At 35.1% G+C, this 23,000-nt stretch overlaps 3 protein-coding genes across 8 annotated transcripts; 1 reads left to right on the forward strand and 2 right to left on the reverse strand.

Moving 5' to 3' along the window:
- Positions 1–14: 14 nt before the first annotated feature.
- On the reverse strand, positions 15–15,208 carry LOC130813852 (probable DNA helicase MCM8). Of its 4 annotated transcripts, none has more exons than XM_057679749.1 (17): positions 14,885–15,208; positions 13,000–13,140; positions 12,729–12,843; positions 12,393–12,615; positions 11,834–11,997; positions 11,024–11,287; positions 10,045–10,140; positions 9,806–9,958; positions 5,718–5,788; positions 5,515–5,633; positions 3,745–3,874; positions 2,404–2,455; positions 2,169–2,325; positions 1,909–2,083; positions 787–957; positions 586–699; positions 15–153 (listed from the first exon to the last, which is right to left on the reverse strand). In XM_057679749.1, the coding sequence occupies exons 1-17, from the start codon at positions 15,101–15,103 to the stop codon at positions 103–105; spliced, it is 2,415 nt and encodes an 804-aa protein (XP_057535732.1). In that variant the 5' UTR covers positions 15,104–15,208; the 3' UTR covers positions 15–102. The 4 variants fall into 4 exon arrangements, with proteins under 4 accessions (XP_057535732.1, XP_057535731.1, XP_057535733.1 ...); XM_057679748.1 differs by having other exon boundaries at positions 5,718–5,800; positions 14,885–15,205; XM_057679750.1 differs by having other exon boundaries at positions 5,718–5,800; positions 12,729–12,922; positions 14,885–15,019.
- A 1,067-nt stretch (positions 15,209–16,275) lies between these two features.
- On the reverse strand, positions 16,276–18,391 carry LOC130813873 (40S ribosomal protein S23-like). Its single transcript, XM_057679774.1, has 4 exons — positions 18,233–18,391; positions 16,937–17,092; positions 16,717–16,843; positions 16,276–16,626 (listed from the first exon to the last, which is right to left on the reverse strand). The coding sequence occupies exons 1-4, from the start codon at positions 18,235–18,237 to the stop codon at positions 16,486–16,488; spliced, it is 429 nt and encodes a 142-aa protein (XP_057535757.1). The 5' UTR covers positions 18,238–18,391; the 3' UTR covers positions 16,276–16,485.
- A 1,146-nt stretch (positions 18,392–19,537) lies between these two features.
- LOC130813895 (protein IQ-DOMAIN 3-like) lies at positions 19,538–22,887 on the forward strand. 3 transcript variants are annotated; one of them, XM_057679800.1, is made up of 5 exons: positions 19,538–19,665; positions 20,364–20,467; positions 21,095–21,442; positions 21,593–21,826; positions 21,916–22,887. In XM_057679800.1, exons 2-5 carry the CDS (start codon positions 20,393–20,395, stop codon positions 22,045–22,047), a joined length of 789 nt encoding a protein of 262 aa, XP_057535783.1. In that variant the 5' UTR covers positions 19,538–19,665; positions 20,364–20,392; the 3' UTR covers positions 22,048–22,887. The 3 variants fall into 3 exon arrangements, with proteins under 3 accessions (XP_057535783.1, XP_057535782.1, XP_057535784.1); XM_057679801.1 differs by having other exon boundaries at positions 19,550–19,665; positions 21,907–22,887; XM_057679799.1 differs by having other exon boundaries at positions 21,593–22,887.
- The last annotated feature ends 113 nt before the right edge of the window (positions 22,888–23,000 follow it).

Raw genomic sequence — 23,000 nt, forward strand, 5'->3', positions numbered from 1 at the left:
CCTATAATGCCTCACTTTTTTCTGATGTGATACTAATTTGGCTTGGTCAAAATGTTACTCCTATCTTCAAAACTAGCAAAAGATCCTCCTGCTCTTGTCTATTTAGACCCTTGACCTTGATGCCTGGGTCCTTGTGTATGATGATGATGGCACCTATGTAACAAGGGAAATTTATAAGACAGTATCTTAACACCATATCAAGCATGAGAGAACTTTAAGTTTCAACCATAGTGTTGTCATCTATCGCAAGCATAAACCCGAAAACCAAAATCATGACTTCGTGAGAGTAGAAGATCAAAGACCGCCTCAAACAGCAAGATCACAATGTTGGCAACATGCAAGATTAGTCTCCATGATACGGTAGTAACAAACAATGCATAAAATTTACTAGCAGTCTAGCATCCAAATGTAGGAAATTAGTGGTTAATAAATAGCAATGAAGATATTGGGAAAGGAAGAATTAAGAAACATAAGAGTCGATTTCATGAGAATCGCATAGCCAATCAGTCCCCTCATTTAGCAGCTGTTCATCCAATCATGTCACGTAATAGCACATAGTTGAGCAAAGAAGTTAGGCGAGTATACCTGATATGTCCTTGGTCCCTTTTTGATTAGAAAACCAACACTATTCAAGTTTTCAATAAATACATCAATATCTGGAACTCTGAGACCAATCCTATCTGCCAAACCATATATTTCCTGAAATCCAAAATTTGCAGGTCAGTGATACAACCAAATACAGGACAATTCTCCACCAAGACTATGAAGAAAGATAAATAAACATACAGATATTGTAAAGCAATCTTTCTGGTCCAACTCTGATCGCTTATTAAGAGCACTTAAGAATCGCTTTGCTTCTTTTTGTTGACTCATGCCCCCACTGCGCGCAAAATCTAGAACCCCATTCTCATCAACATACTTATCATACAAGGATTCTTTCATAATTTCAACTACATCCTGCAATCGGTCAATCAAAAAAGAATGCTGAGCATCTTTCTTTTCAAGTAGCACTAATGAATTTTGGGAAAAGAAAGATAGTTATTTAATGTGCAAGGGAATAAAACAATAAAATTTCAAAATATACAATCTGTTCATAATATACAATGCAGAAGTCAGAAGATTCATCCTGTGCTTGTACAATCTTGAATTGAGGAATTTGACTGTCCTGACGAGTTAAATATAATTGAAAGACTTCAACTCAAGGAGAAATTTTAGAAAAACAAAGGCCATGGCTCAAAAAAGAAAATGCACTGCTTCAGTGAGACTTGGTTATCTGCAACAAGTTCAAAGCATATAATACGCTTCATTATAGAATGCCCTATTAAGATTATGGTAGCTGTTGTGAAAGCAGCATCTTGATGGTAAATACATGCATTGCAAACATCACAGGATGGCTACGTGAATTGAACAAAGTTAAAAAATTCATATCATGATTATAATCAAGTTTTTAGAAAAACTTTTAGGATAAAACTTATAGTAAATCTATTAGAACCTAATACAGTTTTAAGGCTAATATGTTAGAATATCAGCTTATAACGGATGTCATTGTGATTTGTGTGAACTTAATCGTACAGATTGTATGATAACAAAATAAAATCTGCTACATAACAAAACAAACCCATTTTGATTCCATGCATGAATGGAAAGGTTTGATCAAATTTTCAATCAGCACACACGTGACAAGATCACAAAGACACAAGAAAATTCCTCGAATTCCAAATTTTCAAAATCAACCTGTGAACTTTTGAAATGGTCTTACTTCCAATAACCAACCAGTCACCAAATTATCTTCACATGTAGGCCAATCTATCTCCGTGGCTTTTCTAGACAAGCCAACAGAAAAAAGCCTTGTTGAACAAATTTTACAATAAAAAGCCACCTACTAATTAATTCCTTGTTTTAACTTACCAAAGCATCCTGCTCGGAGATTTCATCCCTCAAGTCTACCCTAGCACGAGCCTCTGCCAGCCTTACTAGACTTTCGAGCTGCCTTGCAGTTATTGGAGTACCATCAGCAGAAGTGTTACGATCTCTTAACCATAAGTAGAAGTTCTGCAGGATCTCTACTGCTGACCGAGACATCCTGACCGAAAAATGTCAAAAGCAAACAAAGTTAGATGAACATAACTCCTGGGATAGAGATACACTAGTAGGGCCAATTGGCTCACTTTGGAAAGACAAAAGCCTTTGCATATGCAATATATTTCCGGAGAAGTGGAGCAGGTAGTGGGACAAAATCACAATCTTTTCCAGGATCTAGTCTCAACCTGGAAATCAAGGATTTACTGGTTGTACTAACATCTGTCCCTTGAATACTCTCTGATACTGCAGTAGAGTAACAAATATTAGTAACGTAATTTGCATCGAGATAGTTTAATTATCAACTAATAATGTGTGAACCACCTTGGCAAACTCTCTTTACAGTGGAGGAATTATCTCCATAACTAGAATGAAGCTGCAAGAGCCAATAGTTCTATCAGATTCTTGTAGAAAGAAAGCTTTATACATGATAAGATAACCAAGTAACCAATTGTGCCGGAATAATCCTTTCACCAGTAACCACTTCAAAAATAAGATTCTGGGGGTTGGTAAAATAGTTTATTGGACAACTTTAGCTTATTTTGGCATAGATAGAGGGTTGGATGGTCAAACTATTTAATTCTAGTGTTTGGCAAATTAGCTGGTTGAAACAAGTTATTGTTATGAATATGCTGATTTTGAACAAGTTGCTCCCAGCAGCTGGTTAAAAAAGTAGGCCCTGTCGTGATTAACTGGAGGACCCAAACTATGAAGTTTGATTGGGAGAGTAAAGTGGCAATTCTTTAAGGGGAGCCAAGGCTACAAAACTCTTTAATTTCTTTGAAGGCTGAGTTGAAAACAGTGAAGGAAGGAGGGGAAATATGGGTTGAGTGCAATGGACTGCGGAAAAATAAGAATCAGCCTCTAATGCCCAAATTCTTACAACTGACCCAACGCTGGTATGCTGACATTTTCGCCCCTATTACATCTCTGCCACCAGCACGAACCCATGATCATCACATTGCTATTTTATATAGTGCATATATCGTAGTGCAAACCATTGTATCTCAATAGCATATTATCATAGTTCAACCCAAGCACCGTTGTGGGCGAAATAATGTTACACGGAAAACATCTAGATGTGCCTCGGTTTGGTATCAAGTTTCCGAAGACATTAATGTCTAAATGATCCATGGTATTGTGTTGGTATCATAAAGTTAAGTGTAGGTTGTAATTTCTTAAGCTTTTTTTATATTTCTAGTCATTGTAATAGGTTGTTTCATATTTGTAAAATCTGAATTTTATTTGGTGCTTACCATTTCTTCCAAATGTCTAGAACTTCTAATAGTTAGTGAGGTGGACCTGAATATACTTTGGGGTTATTGGCATTTTCATGATGGACACAAGATTTTTGTTAATCCACTATCCTTACGAGTCCCCTAGACTATCATGATGAAATTTAAAAGGTTGTAATATTTTAATTAGAAGAGCATAGTATGCCTCAAGTTAACGAATGGCTAACTAGTTAAAATAGCAAGTGCTGCTCCTTTCCACTGTACTCATCTCCATGAAAAGGACCACTTTAAAAAAGAATTGAGAAAGCTGTGATGGGCCACAGGCCCACAAATACCTTGTACATCAGGCAGTATACAGATACCAGTGATCTAATGAATATAGCACAATTATCACAGAAGTAAAAACAACAGCACATATGTAAATACTTACAGCCATAATGTGCTCAGATAGCCGTTTATCCATATGTTCATCAGGTCTATCCAGCAATATGAAAACCAAATCAAATCGTGAAAGTAGAGCAGAACTCATCTTTAAGTTTTCGTTCACCGTTTTAGCGCGACTGCAAAATCACAGTTCTGACATGTTAATCAAACAAACATTAGAAATGTTGGAAATCAACATCTGGTTGGAATAACAAGCGCAGATTCCATTTTGTTTCATAATTAACAAAAGATCCAAATTACTTTTCTTTGTGTAGATAACTGGTAGCCTAATGGGAAAAAGAGATTTGCAAAAATGAATACAACGGTTCAATCAAAAAAAAAAAAATTGAATACAAGGGATAAATTACATTCAGTTTACTCCCTACTTCCTTTTTTGCCAGTTTTAGAGTTTAGGTAGAAAGATTTTGCTTTTTGCATGCGGGAAGAGGATTATGTAAAGTAATGAGTGAAAAAGAATTATTAAAAGGAGAAAAATATGGAAAATGAGGCTAAAGAAGATAGTGGGTAACAAGTACGTCAAGATCCAAGAATGCATTTCCCAATACTGCTGGGCTGTCTAATTAGACATGAAAGCAATATTGCACTAAGATTACTTCGTTTGTCCCTTTGACATTGTGCTTCACCTATTAATTTAGTGCATTCCACTGAATTTGCCCCATTACTATTTTTAGATATGACCCCACCTATACCCCACTAAAACATACAATTAATTTCTCTATCGTACATCAAAACTTATTATTTTCCCACTAAAAGACATGGTCCCACCTATACCCATCCACTAAATTTTCATGATCCTTGTGCCATCCCCCCGAGGAGCAATCTCAAAGGACATAGAGAGTACATCTTTATGATCAAGACCTTGACAAAATCAACCTCTTACCGGTTGCAGGGATAACACTGAGAAAATGCAGCATCCATCTAAACCCTTTCCTCTCAACCCGAATCTAGAAGGGAGCTTTGTTAGAGACAATATGGTACTATGGTAGGGAGTAGATACTATTTGTCGATCCATATCATAAGGTGTTGTACAAAAGATCAATATAATGCTTAATTTACCTTCGATTTTCTCTATTGAACAATGATGGGGATCAAAATTATGGCTTTTTTGTTTGGTAGCCCTCAAGTTTTTATATAAGTGGTAGCCAAATATGCAAAACTCTCATGGTAGCACTAAAGTTTTCTCACAGCGCATGACATAAATGTTGAAAATTTCATCGACTTACCGTTTCATTAATTTTTCAAGTTCTCTTTCTTTTGAAAACCCCATCAATGTCATACTTCCTCTTTTCAATTTGTAGACCAGAAGCTCCAACCCATCTAACATCTCAATTCATCTTCCTCTTTTTTCTCCTTTTCAACCACGCCATCTTAATCTTTCTTTTTTGAATCACTTAATCTTCTTTTGATCACTCAAGATATATAGTTTTCATCGATTAAAGCTTCAAGACTCAACCCATCTTCATCAACTATAAAGCTTGAAGCTTAAAGCATTTCTACTTAAATGGTAGATAGCGATCTAGCTTCTCTGATATACTTATAATTCTTTGCTTTGCATATTGGTTATCAGTGTTCAGATGTACGCAAACTCTTTTTTACCACAATTCCGGATAATAGTTTGCTTTCCTATCATATACTGAAAAGGCATGACCATCAACTTCAAAGAATCTAAATTACTCTAAAAAAAGCTAATGACTCAATAAGATAACAAATATGCACCATAGTTGAAAATACAAAACAAACAAAATGGAAGATGTACTTGTAATGGCCACCAACAGGGTTCGCTGCAGCTAAGATAGAGGTACGCGCTGATAAACTCGCCACAAGTCCTGCCTTTGCAACAGAGACACACTGTTGCTCCATTGCTTCTAATAGAGCCTAGCACAGAGACATGGAACAGTCAGATACAAACGATTTAATTTGTTTCAATAAATAATACACACAAGTAAATCTTTGGAAAACCTGATGTTCTGCAGACATTTTGTCAAATTCATCAATGCAACACAGACCACGGTCTGCTAGGACAACAGCACCTACAGGGAATACTATCACTTCTAGTAAACGCATACTTCAAAAAGCACAACACAAACGACACTATTAGCAATAATCAGTAAGATATTGGTAATGATTTACTCATCCTGTCTTCAAAACTGTGGTGCAACACTTGCATTTTTTTTCCTAATCAAAGAATGATAATAATTTTCATGTGCTAATAGTATGGTGATCATTTGAGATATAACCATTCAAATGCATCAGGTGAGATCATTGGTGAACTTGTAATTATTTAAAAGTTCTATGACGTTAACAAAAGCACATGATTGGCGTTTGCAAGAAGAATAAGTCCCCAAGAGCTCAAAAACAATAATTTATTTGGTGGCTTTTTGGCCATCTATCCTCTAGAAGGAGAGTCATGTGCATATATTTGTTTTCTTATTTTCTAACAACTTTGATGATAAGTTTAGTTAATCAAATTATCAACATCAAGTAATAAATTTAATTGTGGTTGTGAGACTTGTAACACCCTGAACCCACCGGGCGATGACTATCCATGGGAGGTTGTAGACTTGGCCCCACAAGCCAGTACAAGCCTTTTCTGGCGCACGTTGTCCTCACTCATGCACCCTAGAAACTTCATTGGAGGTCATTCATCCTAAGACTACCACAAACCAAGCACGCTTACTTGTGAAGTTCTTAGCACATACACTCCCTTGAAAAGAAGGTGCAATTGTTGAAATAGTATCAATATTTTGAAAAATAAAATCATTCTTGATCTCAACTCGTGGTATATTTACAGTGCCAAATATGAAGATGTTATATCAAAACTGTTGCAGTAGTAGGGAAGTAGATTATCAACATAGTGATCTAAAGGAGGATTGCTCCAAATCAGGTAATATAAAATTGAGTATTAGGTGGCGGCAATATTAAAAAAAAGACACCAATGTACGGAGGTGTGAAGCGATATAAGTGAGTAGAATATGCAACATTAAGAACGATATGTTACAAGTGGGCATACAAGGCCTTGATTACATATCATCTCCACTAAGGACTTATCCCACACAGAAATATGTTGGTCTTTTAACATTCATATTAGAAAGCCTAGTATGGTGCTAGTGGTGAAACTCTTCACAAAGTGCAAATACAAAGGTGGTACATCATGTCTCAGCACCTACCCTTCACTTCACAGTTCACACCCCCACCAAGTCCTCTTCTTTACAGCTCCAACCCCAACTCTAAATGGTTCTTGAAATGGTTTACTTTCCATTATATATTGCACTATTTTTCGCAAAAAGATAACTTCCAAATTAAAAAATAAACATTTTCAATGATGTTTTGCTAGGGTATGTCAATCTTTAGAGAGCTTCTGAGTTCCTACCATTAAAATGGGTTGTTTAGCAGCAAGGCAGACTAGATACTTGGGATTGCACAACCAGAGCCTGGTTTTATGTGGCTTATTTTAAGAAAGGTAAATTCAAGTATGGGCCATTTTAGATAAAGGTCAATAAGGATCCCTCTCACACATTTCATACATTTCAGGGCTAACTGTCATGTAAAGGATATGAGGGTATTATGGGTATTTTAGTATGAATTAGTTAGTTAGCAAAATTAGTATAATTAAGTGAAAACGATACTATATTAGAGTTTAAACAACGTATTTCAAACTTCAATATCACCAAGATCTAGGGTATAAAGTCTTCTGATGAACAAATTACACTTTCAATGAAAACAATGTTTATAAGAAATAACAATGCAATAAAAATGACACAATGATTTACGAGGTTCACCCAATTTTGGCTACTTCCTCGGAGGTGCATAGTATCTCAATTATATTATCACAAAGAAGTTCAAAGAACTCTCAAATCGGAGAATTAAAATAGAGAAGAGATATATGCTACGTGTTTAGGTTTAGGGTATTTTGTGGATGATTTACAATGACATATGAGCTCCCTATTTATAGGGGTGAATACATTAATGAGTAAGATACAATTAAAACCAAGGTTTAATGCACAATTGAACAGCTACTGAATTTGAAAGTCCAAAAATGAATCCAAATCACTGATCTAAGCAAACTGCTCGTTCGAGCAGCCAATGATACAACCTTCTGATCTGCAGCGTGCTAACTGCTCGTTCGAGCAATTCTTTTCCCGACATTCTGTTTTGATACTGTTTTGATGCTCGTTCAAGGCAAGGGCCATGCTTGGATGCCTCGTTCAAGGAATCTATGACTCTTGCAATTACCTCCTTAGTATCATTCATCATGCTCCATAATTCTTGTGTTTAAGTCACACCTTAATTCCTCCATAACTTCAAGAATTAATTCAAGCATTTAAACACCGTCATAAACTTCCCTCATAATGTGCATACTTAATGCACACACTTAACACACATTCATCCACCTATGGGATTCCATCTCTATGCTCACACTAATGCATAGAATTTATTTGGTGCACTCAAGTCACCAATTACATCAACGTTAAGGAAAGGGAAGAGTAGAGATGGATCAGAAAAAAAAATATACATATATTCTAAACACTTTCGTGAATTCTTGCTCATTTCTAGGAGATTACAAGCCTCTCCAATGTTTCTATCATAGTGCAAAAAGGCGGTTTTGGTCATGGTTGCGGTAACGAACACGGTGATGCAGTAACAGGGATGATGTGGTTGTCATACAAGTTCAATAAATTTGAAAACCTTTATTAAACGACATTGTAATTCTTGAATTATAATCATTCAATCTCTTTTACATTTCTCTTATGTGCTCTTTTATATCCTTGCGTTTCTTGGTGTTATACTATCTAAATTAGTATAACAGCGGTCATTGATCTACCATTCATGGGATAACCTCCGACGGTCTATTACACTAACATGTTTGGAGAAGTTCAAACGAGATTCAATATGATTGTAAACTAATAAGTTTAAATAATCTATGAGTTGTAGCCTAAATCTCAAAAAAAATCTCAAGGGTTGATTTAGAAAGGTATTACATTAGTTCTATTTGAAACTTGAGTACTAATTTTAAATAGGAAAAATTGAAATTAATAATCTTACCTTTCAACCATCCGCTGTGAATAATCTCAACTTTAGATTACTTTTTAATAATCCATCCTTTCTCTTTAGTTTGCTGTCAGCATACTAATAGGGTATGTCGATAGCAAACTAAGGGCAAAGGTTGGATTATTATAAAATAAAAAGGGTGTGTTGATAGCAAAAACTAAAGGCAAAGGTTGAATTATTAAAAAATAATCAAAAGGTGAGATTATTCACAGCAGATGAGTGAAAGGTTGAATTATTTCCTTTCAAATATGTTTATCATAGGTATTACGTAAGATACATATGACAATGACTACTAAGGCTTTTTCAAACTTTCATCACAAAGACAAAACCAAATAATCTAATTTCATATTGACTTGTGCAATACAAAAATGTTGACTTGTAACAGTTAGTAAGAAAAACAGGAGTTTGTTAACATTTGTTCACTCCAACAAGAAAATACAAAAAGGATCATGAGGAATCTATTGGGATACTCCAATAAGATACAAGTTAAACTTTCACGTACCTGTACCTCCAAGGCTCCAAACCATAACTTACTAAAGAGTAAAGACTTAGTCAACATAACCTAATTACAGACTGAAATAAAACAACTTACCCAAAGCAAAGATTTCCAGTTTTCAACACAAGTCACATAACACCAAAAGGGGGAGAGCCAATGATGCAAAGAATATATCCATCAGCTTCATACTTCAAGATCTGTGATCTTGGAAGCTCTATGGAAGATTCTTTAAGGAGTCAATGTTCGCATACTAGCATGCAATATGAAGAATTACAAATTCACAATTCAGATCCTGATTCACAAATAGTTAAAAGACTAAATGGCAAATATTTTTTGCAAAAACCAGTCAAACAATGATAAAGCCCAGAGATGAAATCGATAAAAATTCCACCTGATCAATAATTAGTGGAAAAGTAGTTCTTTCTCTATGCAAGCTTTAGTTCAGATATTGGCACCAAGATACATACACTAATAAGAAAAATGCAAAAGTAAGAACTAATACCAGCCTCAAAAGCATAGTCACTCGTCATGCGGTCCTTCACAACAGCTACAGTCAGGCCAGCATTAGTCGTAGCATTTCCACATACATAAATCCCACGTGGAGAAACAGCAGCTGCAGCTTGAAGTAATTGACTCTTTCCCAGTCCAGGATCACCTAAGCATATAGGAAGGTCATTACACCCTGCATACTCTGAAGATTTAGAAGAATTGAAGAAAGCTGAGATAAGAAACGATGCATACCAACTATAATTACATGAATGTCCCCTCTGACAGGTACCTTGTTCTGATCCATGGAATGCTTACGCACCCCACCAAACAGCGCCAAAGTTATTCCCGCTGTACAGACATAGAAAAAATATTGTAATTTCAAAGTTGCAGAATAATTGAGAATCCTGGGTTTAGCCTATTGGTCGAGAGTTTTCCCTTTCACTCTTGACAGGGTTCAATCCTCACCACCAAAAAGAATTAAGTCCCTCACTCCCTCTCCCCCTCGCTTGTACAGATTCTTTGGTTTACCCCCAAATCAAATACAAAAGAAAAAAATTGAACAATCGAAATCTGACGTAAATCCTGTATATGGGACTAGCCTGACTTTCAATGGCTGCCAATAACTTTGCAGTGGATGATGGCACAACACAATAGATAAATTCCAAGTCTTAAAAGACTACTATGTACCAGCCAATAAGAGAATGTAGTGGCCTATACAAGATCTATATTTGATATTGACTAGTGATAGACCAATAAGCCAATACAATTAATACAAATTTACACTACTTTAATCACCGCGCTTAACATGATTACACTACATCAATCACCAAGCACATTTAATTGTTATATAATTGAACATGAATGATGTTTATACCAGTGAAATCAGTATCAAAAATGCTCAAGATGATCATAATGTCATTCACACAAGATTAATACTTTTTTGGTTGGTTGAAACTGATTCATCATAGTATCAATTGTTTTAGATTATAATCATATTATATACTCATGGTTACCATTATTTTATTAACATCTAAATAAATGCATGCATGGTACAAGATTAAATACTAGTCATTAAAAATGATAAGAAAAAAAGGTAGTTGTGATATGAATATGCATTGATTAGTAACTACTTGTGTATTTATCTCTACAAAGAACCAGTATTGACTTCAGAGGAAATATGAAGACCTGCATTGTAACTCTACAACATAAAAAAACAGGATTAGAATCTTACCCTTTACAAGTTCATGACCATATATAGATGGACAAATAGACTGAACTATTTGGCGAAAGACATCTGAACCATGTTCCTCGCTGAACTTCACAATGAATTCCAAATCTCTCGGAGAAAATGAAAACAAGTCAGAAATTTCAGTTCCTCTAGAATCAGCAATAGAATGCTCAGAGTCTGCTGGCATGGACTGTGATTTGGCATTTGTCACAGAGACTGCTTCCAGATACAAATAGTATAGACCTTGATACTTGCTTTTAGATTTACCTGAAATATTTTAAACTGAAAGAGCTTAATAATCAAATTAAGTATTTAATAGGCAAGGTCCTTGAACAGAACTAATTTTTTACTAGAAATATACAGCATGTCATTACTCCAATGCCTAGCGACTCACCTAGGCATAAACCTTACCTTAGAATAACAAAATTGTTTCCAACTGGCCCTTAACTACAAAATACCATTGCACATGCACGTTAAAATGTACAATAGCTAAATAGGAACCCAATCTAATTTGACTTATTGCCCACGCTATAATGGAAATTGAGAAGATTAAAATATCCCCGTAATCAGATTTTAGTCTCTGTTACAGGGTATTAAGAATAATAATATTTGTATTGTTTGCATTTGAGCCAGATTATACTATAGCTTGGAGCCGAAAATCAGAGCATTCGAGAAAACAAGTTACTGGAATGTAGTTTATGCAGACACACACATAATTAATACAAAAAATAACAAGGACGGCCATTAAGGTGTGCACACACCCAAATGTTTTAATTTTCTTGCTCTTAGTTGCTAGCGAAATTTGAGCTATACCTCCACCAAGGTCCATGTAATTGTTAATTTGCCTTATAATCCCAGTTACTGTCACCACATCACCAGGGATACAAGCATCAACAAGATCTTCAGAAAGCTCACATTCAACAGTCCGAGGAACACGGCCTTCTTCATGATGTTCAGGTTTCAGAAGCTCCTGCAACCTAGAAAAAAATATTTTAAATTACAACCCTTCCTGCTGTGTAGGAAAACAATAGACTCCCTCTGTTCTGATGTGGATGCCAAATTTTTCATAATACAGTGTCCAGAAACAGTGCTATCTAGAAAATATTTACTTTCTTTCTATAATTTCACATGTATTCTATGCTTTAAGAAAGACATGACAAATGATTCAATCACTGCAGAGTTCAGACTTCAGACTAAAGTCAAACTCTGTAAATGGATCATGTGAATAATCAAATTTAGAAGGGAAGAATCATCTAAAAAGTTCAAACTGTGAATCCCTCTTCTTTTACAATACTCTTCTTTGTGGGTTGCAAGTAAAGGAAATATGCAATCGATACAGACAAATATTGATCTAAAATAGGACAAGGCTTACTTTATTTTCTGAAAATCAACAGACTGAGCAGAAGACCTAATCGGTGCAAAAGTTTTGCCTTTGCAGCATCGCATTATACAAGTTGCTGGGGGAGAGAATTTCCCATCAGGAAAGAAACGTATGATGTCTGCTCCACACTGAATACATTTAAACGTCATCTGCATCACCAGTGGTCTAACAGTGCTGACCTTAACCACAGTACCACGCACTGATACCAACCTGTCTACATTTCAAATCCAAACTGAACAAATTAATTTACTTCTTGAACTAGACAGCCAATGTCAGGGAGATTCAAGATTCAGTTAAGTATCATATCAAATATAACTTGGGCTTTACCAATATATGCTGCCTTTAAGTTCTTCAAAGCAATCATCGATTCAGGGTAGTTATGGAGACGGATATTTAATTTTAGATGAGATTCTAACTTTCTTTTCCCCTGTAAAGGTGAAACCTGCATCAATAGAAAAGCATCAGAAATTAACCGAAAGCGAAATGAGATTCTAACTTGCTTTTCCCTGGAAAGGTGAAACCTGCATCAGTAGAAAACATCAGAAACCGATCAAAAGAGAAACAAATATAGTAGCCTGATTGGAGATCTTTATTATACCTTATGGATGGCAGCACCCATGCATAAAAGAGCTTCTTTTGGGTATTCTTCCAGGTTGACATAGAAACAATCAACGTCACAAATCTTTCTCAACTCTTGAAAGTTAAGGGGTAAAAAGAATGTACCATCTTCATGTTTTACCTATCCATTGCAAATGCACATCATAGATCTTTGAGATTTCAAGTCAAAACATTAACTCATTTGCTAGTTAATATCATAAATTTCTTATAAAGTTAATTTTACAAAATGTGTTCAGCTGTTCTCATCTTAATGAAGTTCTAGTCCTCAAATACTTCCTTCGTTCCGTTACATGTGTTATATTTGAGTTTGACTTTTATACGCAATCTAATGCGCAATTTTGACAAATTACATACTGAATTATGCATAACTAAAAAATATTAAAATTTAATATTATGAAAGTATGTGATTAGAAGATTCAAACAAGATCTCACTCGACTATATTGTTTCTTACATATTAGCTGCAATATATGAAATACACTTGAATGACAAATACACTTGAAATACACTTGTATGGAACACATATGTTAGGATTATTGTTGACTTTTGTTCACCAAGTAATCAAAACAAGATTAAGATGATTAATCTAGCTTGTTAGTGTAAACAAGATGAGGAAAAAGTACCATTCTTGTGATTGGTTGAATGAGAATCAAGAAGTACCATAGTACATTGTACTATGATAGTGGAGACTTAGGATGCAAGTGTTTAAGGTTTGTAGCACACCTCATTTCCGAAGCATAGACAAGAGTACAAGGAGGATTAATGAAGTAGGGGACCATGGGGACGCGTGGAAAGCCAAAACGCACACAGAAGGTGCTGAGCTGCACCTGCTCAAACAAGCATGGCACTCACTCGGACGAGTAGGCAGCAGCCTTGCTGTTCTGCCTCGTTTTGCTTCTTCAGTTGCTGCCCACTGATGTACTACTCTTATGCCCTATACTCCCCTATATATACTCACTTATATTTATGCTATTCTGTGCCCCAATAGTCTCATTAGATAGAGCTATTCTATCTTGCTTAGTTTCTCCCTAATTAGCTTCTCTATTCTTAAACTAATCCTCCACTTGTAATTCCTATCAAGTTTGATTATCTCCTTTAAACACATATAATTCTAGGCTAGATGGTGGATGTAGCCCATTGATTGATGAACCACCTTAAATGTTTGTCTTGAGTATTTACTTTATTACTGTCATTCATCATCAACTTGCTTATTTGTTTTCTATACTTTGACACAACATAAACACCCACTTAAACTTCATACTTTGATCCTTGAGTGAGGTTATAGCCTCTCCTTTCAACATATAACTCAAAAAATGGTGTGAATGTGAGGCGGGTATAAAGTGGGTTAGCCACAGTGGGGAGATGGGTTTGATACCAAGGTGGGCAAGTGCGGTTATGATAATTTTAACTAAGATGGATGGTGGGTAAGTGGTGGATATAAAACATTTAGGTTGGTATGGATATGGTGGATATAAAAAATCTTGCCCTCCCTATGAGGCTGTGACTAATACCGCATCCCCCCTGCAATAATGAACAAGAACAGATTTTGAGGAAAAAGTACGGCAGAACAAACCTGATCATAAGCCTTGTCAATTAAATAGCCTAGCGAAACTAAAATGAAATTGTCATTCTCCTCTCTACCATTTTATAGCAATAAGTAAGATTCGGTAATGCTCATGAAAAGACAATCATCAATACAAGATTTGACAATAAGACTCTGAAGTACTCAATTAATCCAGTAATAATCAACGCACCCTTTAATCCTTGCTTCAGTGAAAAAATAAAGCAGGTACAAATTAGGGCAAACACAACACAACAGCTTGATTAAACAAAGCAATTCAATAATTTGATTATAGAAGACGAAAACCTGAGAAACAATAAGTTTGCCTCGAGGAGTAGCGAAGAAGCAAGCAAATTTAGAAATGAGAAGGTATCTCCAATCTTGGAAGGACAGCTCAATTTGCGGGAAGTAAAGAGGCCAAATTTGTACAATATCGCAACAAGGTTCAACAGAAGAATTTGAAGGTTTTTGGTTCACTTTCATGGCTATGATGCCGCTTCCTCCATTACCACCAGCACCTTCCATGCGTCTCTTTCCTTACTAAAGAACGAGTTCTTTCTTACAGACTTTATGGCGGGAAAGTCTAGAATAAATTGGATGGTTTAATCTAGAGATTTTAACCTAATTTGATGAACTACTTTTTTTCTACTAAAAAAAAGAAAAAGAAAAAAAAACGGAAGTGTTTGATAAAATAATGTATTTAATACTCCCTCCTATTCATCTTAAGAGTTTCATTTGACTTTTTACGATTTTAAGGAGGGTCAAAAGTGGGACTCTAAGGGTAGGAAAGAGAGTGGTATTATGGGTTTTTAATATAAGGGAGGAAAATTAGTATGGGTAATGGAGGGTATAATTGAAAATAGGATAAAACTATTTAGGGCATAAAAGTCAAAAACCCATACCAAAAATTGGACAATTAAGGTGACTTGACCATAAAAGGAAATAGGACACATAAGCTGAATAGAAGCTAGTAATTTTTGGTTTTACATAACTAAATTTGATGATTGAGTAGTTAAATTATCTGATGTAAGTGTTATTGATTAAAACAACTTGCTACTATAAATTAGTTTTTTATTTTAAATATGTTTTTTCAAATAACCTATTTAGAATCAATTATTCAAATCAGTCGACTATTAGCTTTCAATGATTTGTAAAACATATTCGATGTTTACACTAATCAAAAAAATAAAAATCTGCCAACATAAACATGAAGAACTCGGTTAACCAAACAAATAAAAATTTATACCTTATCCAAATAATTTTTTTATTTTTAAACTGACTTTTTAATATAAACATATATTAAAAATATATTTAAATCTACTGATGATCATAATATTTTATGTTTTATAATTAAACAATTATTTTACTACATTTTAATATACTTTATTTTTTATTTTTCTAATTCTACATAAAATTTATTTTCTCAATGATAGAATAAATTTTTTATGTCAAAAAACTTCACACAAAAAACTAATATAGATATAGATGAAAGAAAAAGTATAGAGAGAAATTGTTAAGGAACTTTTTTTTCCACACCTTTAAAAGTGCAGTGACCAGTGATGCAATCATTCTGTGGAGTGATTCACATTTCAGGCGCAGTTTTGTTTTCATGAATCTTGTGATATTTAAAGAACTAATAACGTTCTAGACTGACTTCAGCAATCAACAAGATATGGACTTCAGCAATCAACAAGATATGGAAACAAATTGCACAAAATATTTAGGCAACAAAAAAAAGTAAATTTGTAGCTTCAAAACTGATGTTGCATAATCACTAATACATTGTAGTTGAAATAAACCGAAACAAAGTCCACAATAACAGCTTGATAACACAGTTCCACCACTATTTCTCAAACTGCAGGAACACAATACTGCTATGCAGTATGTGTCCTAGACATTCCTTAAGTTTAAGACCTTGGCTTTTCCTTCTTCTCCTTAAACAAAGCAAGTAAAGATACACCTGCCACCTTCACAACCTTGAAACGAACTCCCGGAATATCTCCAACGGCGTGACCCTTACGTCCAAATCCAGCAATCAAAACTTCATCCTACATTAATCAACAGGAAAATTGTTATAAAACAGAAGACGAAGCATTGAGTTATAGTTTACAGTCGAAGGCATTCCTGTGATTGCTTACATTCTCTTCAATGAAGTTCAAACAACCATCATTGGGGACGAAAGCTGCAATCTTCTTCCCGTTCTTAATCAATTGAACTCTAGCACACTTACGAATAGCGGAGTTTGGCTGTTTTGCCTCAATACCGCTGCAAACGAGAAAAAGGTCAAAAGAAAAGTACAAGAATTTATGACAAACTAATGACATATACACCTGTCATCCTAAAGTGTAACGGCCTTACATCTTCTCGAGGACAATTCCCTTAGCATGGGATGAACCAGCGAATGGCTTCTTCCATTCATTTCCAAGGTGAGACTTCTTGTATTGCTTGTCAGACCATCTTTGCCTTCTGCGGTGGGACTTGAGCTTGCGAGCAGCTCCCATACCACGTGTCTTCCTGATGGGCAAAGAAAGCATTAGTTTTTTTTATTCTATTTCCAATCCTTCGGAAATTTCAAATAGTAGGCGTATTAGTTGAATAAAATTATCACTCAACAACCACCTATATATACATCATTATCTCCAACTTTAAGTAAGATAAGAAACCCTATCAACTTTCCAAGAAAAACATAATCTCCACAAGTAAACAAGTACAGTAGCAAATGTAGTAATTAAACACTTCACTTTTGCCAATCAAAAAATTAAACTACTTATCTTTAAATTGATTCATATTAGCCACACATCTTTTTTCTATTGTGAAAGTAAACTCAATTATTTGCCAACTGATGTCAACAAAACAAAAATTGTCAAACCCAAAGCAAGCTATCTATATCACAATGTGATTAAAATGAGCCACAATAATTATTTAGAATCATTGTGATAGTAGAGCCCCTTCAACGTCCACAACAGCATTTTTTGGAAAAATTTATGTAGTAAAATAACAATTGGATTTAACTTCACAATAGAAAAAAGGTAAGAGACTAATGACTAATTCCACATTGTGCAAGCACAGCAGAAATAGCACAAAATACTGATTGTTTATATCACCATAATATACTTGAAATTAACATCTACGAACACAAAAAGACAAGTACAACCAAAAGATTTTCATTCATACAGAGCAAATGAAAACCACATGGGATTCACAAATCTCCATCGTTAACATCCACATTACACCAACTAAAAATTATATTTCCCAGAACAATAATTCAAAGACCTATCTATGTAGAAAGCTCACTAATTTACCCCTCTTTAATAGATATAATAAAAGTGCCAAAATATATATTCACATTAATTCAAATTCCATGCAACGAAATGAAATCCAAACACATCCATTAAACATCAAAAAAATCAAACAATTTTTCATAACTCTAAAACGCAAAATCGAACATCGCATAATAACAAAGTTCCGAAACCAGATCCCATAATCAATTTGATGAACTAACTATTCAAATAAAAAAGGGCCAAAAAATCAAACAATAAACAGAAATGAAACCAGCAGTCCAAAGATTACGAAAACAAGAGTAATAGATGAAGATAATTTTATCAAAAAAAACACAAACAGAAGTAAAATCAAATCGAGGTGAAGGGAAAATACCCCATGATTGACGAGAGTAGAGATTTTCAAGCTACGGCCTACGAAAATGGACTAAGGTTCGAGAATCTGCTTCTCTCTGTGTCGCCGGCTGGTGCTTAAAACCCTAATTCTAGGCGAAGAAAGACTACAAGAGACTTATATAGGGTAGGGTTTCTAGTTTGTCTTTTTTTTTTTTTGACATGGTAGGGTTTCAAGATTTATCAGTTATTGGGCCTCCATTTTGGAGCTTCGTAGAGATGTTGCTAGGAGAAAGCCCACTCCTCTCTTCCAAATTTTTTTCATTCAGCCAATTTTTAAGAGATCGTTTCTTTAAAAAAAAACGTCTTTTACGTCTAGCCCATTAAAATTTAATGTTTACTTTTACTTTATATTCTCTTTTATGTATTGGTCTAATTAGAAATGATCTCTCAAAAGACCTCATCTCACAAGAATTTGTGATTTTTGTTTAGCACTGTCCTATTAATAGGACAAGATATGATGATAATTTGTGTTGCTTATGTGATTCATTTTAAGGTACATGTGATGTGTTTAAACATTTATGTGGTCAAAAGTATATGTGATCTTTTTTTAATGCACATGTGATCAATTGTGAGGGATATATGATCACATTTAAGACTGTCTCATGGGGCTGAATAAAATTTACTCTAAATTGTTAACTAAACCGCAATTTTTGTATTTAATTTGGCCTACAATATGGAATGATTTTTTCTAAAAATAATTACAATTTTTGGTCTTGTTATTTTTATTTTTTAGATCACACCAGATAGGAAGTTGTACTATGATTGAAAATAGTATTTTTTTTATTTTTTAAAATAAGTCCCTACCTATATACTTTGAGATGTAGTTTTTTTAAGGTAATATGTACTTGATACAATCAACTAATTATGAATTATTATATTTGGTAATTATAGATGAGAAATATTTATATAAATAAATATAATAATATAAAAAAAATCATGGATCAGACCAGACCGTTGCAAAATGATTTGGTGTGGTCTAATCTGAAGACTTGCTGAGAGTTAGAGACTTCAACATGTGCTAAAGCAAAATAATGAGCTCGTATTGCATGACCGTCTCATCATAAGACATGCCCATATAATTAACAATTTTTCCAATTAATCACTTTAAAATTATAAATGATCGATCATCATTTTAATAATCTCGAGACAGCTCCATATACAAATGTGTGAATTAATAAAGGTGGGGCCGTGGGGTGGGGGTTTAACAGAAGAAAGTAGTGGGGCCACAATAAGCAGAATAGCAACGATTTAGCCGGGTAAATGTTAGTTATTTGCCTCCCACAACCTTTCATTATCAAACTCAAATATTCCATTACTCTTCTCTTCTCTCTTAATTCCCCCAATCTTCAAATTATATTACATAGACTTAGATAAGCCTCCGATAACGAGTCCATCCTTCTTGCCTTTTTGAAGGTAATTCATTGTCTCTTCCTAGCTATTTGTTTTCTTTCATCTGTTTGTTTTTTTTGTAGTATATATACTTTAAATGCTTTCTCTCTTTTGCTGTTAATTGGGTTTTAGATTATGTTTAACTAAATTGTGTTCATGGGTTGCACAAAAGTTCTTTGGCTGTGTAGTTCAATGTACTAAACTACTAACTCCTATATTAAATGACAAGGAGAAATTTGAGACTTTTAATAAATTTATTATTGTACGATCCACGTAAGAGGAGAGTTGCCTTTAGAGAAACGCGATGAAATTCTATCATAAAATCAATTGGTAGTGTGAGTGGGTTATTTACTAACAACTTTACCTTTAGATGAGTTAGATGACTCTAATATCAACATCTATCATTTTGGGGTATATTCTCTCATAGAAACTGATCAAGATTTGGGGAGGGTTGGATGACGACAGACTATACTTATTGTAAATAAAAACTGCAGGCCCAAAACAAGCCATAGACAAAGACCATACCTTTAGATGAGTATATGAGCTTTCTTACTTCTGTTGGGATCATTCATCTAGGAATTACATTTATGAACTCCTAACAAATACTCCATATTGCATGATCATATGTTGACTTTTAGTTTCCTATTAAAGTTGACTTGAATGTTCAAGTTTATGAATGAACTGTTATAGATTCTCAAGCTTGGTCTTTAATCCAAAACCAGGATTTTGATTTTATGCAACCAACAAAGAGATGGGTAGAAAAGGAAATTGGTTATCATCAATGAAGAAAGCTCTCCATACTGAGACAATGGAGAAGAACAACCAGGTTTTTCTTTAAGCTTATTATGATTGATATATCCAAAAATCAATTCTCGTGGGGGAGGGATCGCCCTATTCATGTGGACAACCATAAAGATGATCCATTAGTTAATATACTCGATCTTAATCTTTTGGGTTAAGACTCTGTCATTGGAGTATTTGATCGAGTGTTTAACATATATCGGGTCTCAACCATCAGCATAAGCTTTTGGTTGAGGCTAGTGTAACATAATTTGCTAGCTACTTTGCTTTTTGAATTCGCAATTCGCACAAGTCTGCCCAAAAATAGCCCAAAACCGACCATAATTCGTTTTTTTTCAATTACCGATTCTTGAGGACATTAGCGAATCATGTGACACTGGTTGAGGCTCCAATATGTCATATACTATGTCAATTCAGATACTTTATCAAGGAACTAATCCAACCAAAAACTTACTACAATGGTTAGACTCCAATATATGTCATATATTCTATAATTCTGATATTATGTCAAAGGTACCAACTCATAGCTGAAGCCGACGGTTGAGGCGTTATTTACTCTAACAGTATTATGCTTCATAAATAAGACAAATGATCAACCTTCTTCATTAGTGCAAATGTTATCAGCTGAAATTTGTTTCATTTTCTTCATCAGAAAACAGGAATGTCAAAAAAGAAATGGTCTAGGAAGAAAAAGCGACCGAGTTGTAGCACAACACCAGCAGAATCTGCTCCTCCAACAACATTACCGACTACAGTTACTCATCATGTTCTTAAAGAACCAGAAAAATTGAGTGTGTCAGATAAAGAACAGACCAAACATGCCTATAATGTGGCTCTAACTACTGCTAAAGCTGCCGAGGCTGCTGTTTTTGCTGCTCAGGCTGCTGCTGAAGTCATTTGTTTAACTGCTGCTCCTCCTGCTTCTGCTCCTGTTTCTGCTGGCAAGTCTAAGGAGGAAATTGCAGCCCTCAAGATTCAAACTGTTTTTCGAGGATATATGGTAACTCTCTCTGTCTCAATGAGTTTGCATGTTTGTTTTTATTGATGAGACACAAATCTAAAGTCAATAAAACGTCAGGCAAGGACATTACGAGCTGCTGAGTTTGCATGTTTGTTTTTATTGATTTTTGTTAATTTGAACTTTTTATAGGCTAGGAGAACATTACGAGCTTTACGAGGATTGATGAGGCTGAAAACAATGAGGCAAGGACAGGCAATAGAACATCCTGCAGCAAATATTCTAAAATCAATGCAAGCATTAGCACGCGTGCAGACACAGGTGCGTGAGAGTAGACAGAAGATGGCTGAGGAAAATCTAGCTCGACAGAAACAGATTCAGCAAAAACATACAAAAGATCAAGCCAAGGAGCTCGAGAAATCACAAGTGGGTAATTCCGTCACAATGATTTTCATTTTCTCGAGAATATATATTATGCGGTTTTATGTTTTTCATTTTACTTGTAGTGATGGCAGAAAGATACACAGCAAAATGGAGATGGAAATTGGGACAGCAGTGGAAAAACAAAGGAACAGATAGAAGCAAAGATGCAAAGCAGACGTGAGGCCACCATTTGGAGAGAAAGAACTCTAGTTTATGGATTTTAACAATCTTTACTGGGGCTGGTGCTGGTTAGAACGATGGTTAGCTGCAAGACCATGGGAAACTGCACTCCTCTTGACAAAGACTAGCAATAATAATTCCCCTCGTATTAAGACCTCAAATTCTGGGGACAAGATCACTAAATGCTATACTCGTCACACCACAAAACTGAAGGGCCTTTGCTGACATCCATTTCTGAACAACCCCGTTCAACTGCTGGGCGCTCGTCTACCTCTCATGCTCCTTCAAAGCACACTGAAAAAACCCAAAGTTGAAATCCTCGATCCCAAGGCAAGTTCAAGAATGAGCATGTGGGGTACAGACGACGATGCAAGAAGCATACTATTGGTGTAAATTTAGAACAATCAGTCAGGGATGATGTAGAGAGCCTAGCAAGTTCGCAGACTGTTCCGACTTACATGGCTCCTACTGAATCAGCAAAGTTTAGATCACGATTAGGAGGCGATTCAAAGAGGGAAAGAATGTCATGCCTGACAGAATGTCTGTTAAGAAAAGGGCTTCTCGGCCTGCTTCTCATGCTAGATCAAGGCGCTCGACTTCCTCCACTGCTGATGCTAATTCTATCTCTTGAGTATGCTTAGAAACCTTGTAACTAACTGCAACATCCTGATTCATGCTTTATATTACCTGTTTGCTATGGTGCTGTGAAAGTGTTTGCTTTTGGGTTATTAGTTCTTTTAGCATAGTCTACAGGTCTGTAATTGTTTGTTATACATTGATCAGCTTGTTTTACATTAAGAATATATAATGCATGATGATATTGTAATGATCACTGTAATCTTTCTGATCTGATTGATATACCAAGAATACCGTTGAGAATTCCATGGACATTGAGAACGAAAAAATGCCGCCAAACATTATTGTTACTCAACCTACACTAGAACATGTGGTTTTTAGCACCACTTATGTTGCTAGAGGTTCAGAGAAATGATCTACT

Source organism: Amaranthus tricolor, chromosome 5, assembly GCF_026212465.1.
Source record: "Amaranthus tricolor cultivar Red isolate AtriRed21 chromosome 5, ASM2621246v1, whole genome shotgun sequence".
Taxonomy (NCBI): domain Eukaryota; kingdom Viridiplantae; phylum Streptophyta; class Magnoliopsida; order Caryophyllales; family Amaranthaceae; genus Amaranthus; species Amaranthus tricolor.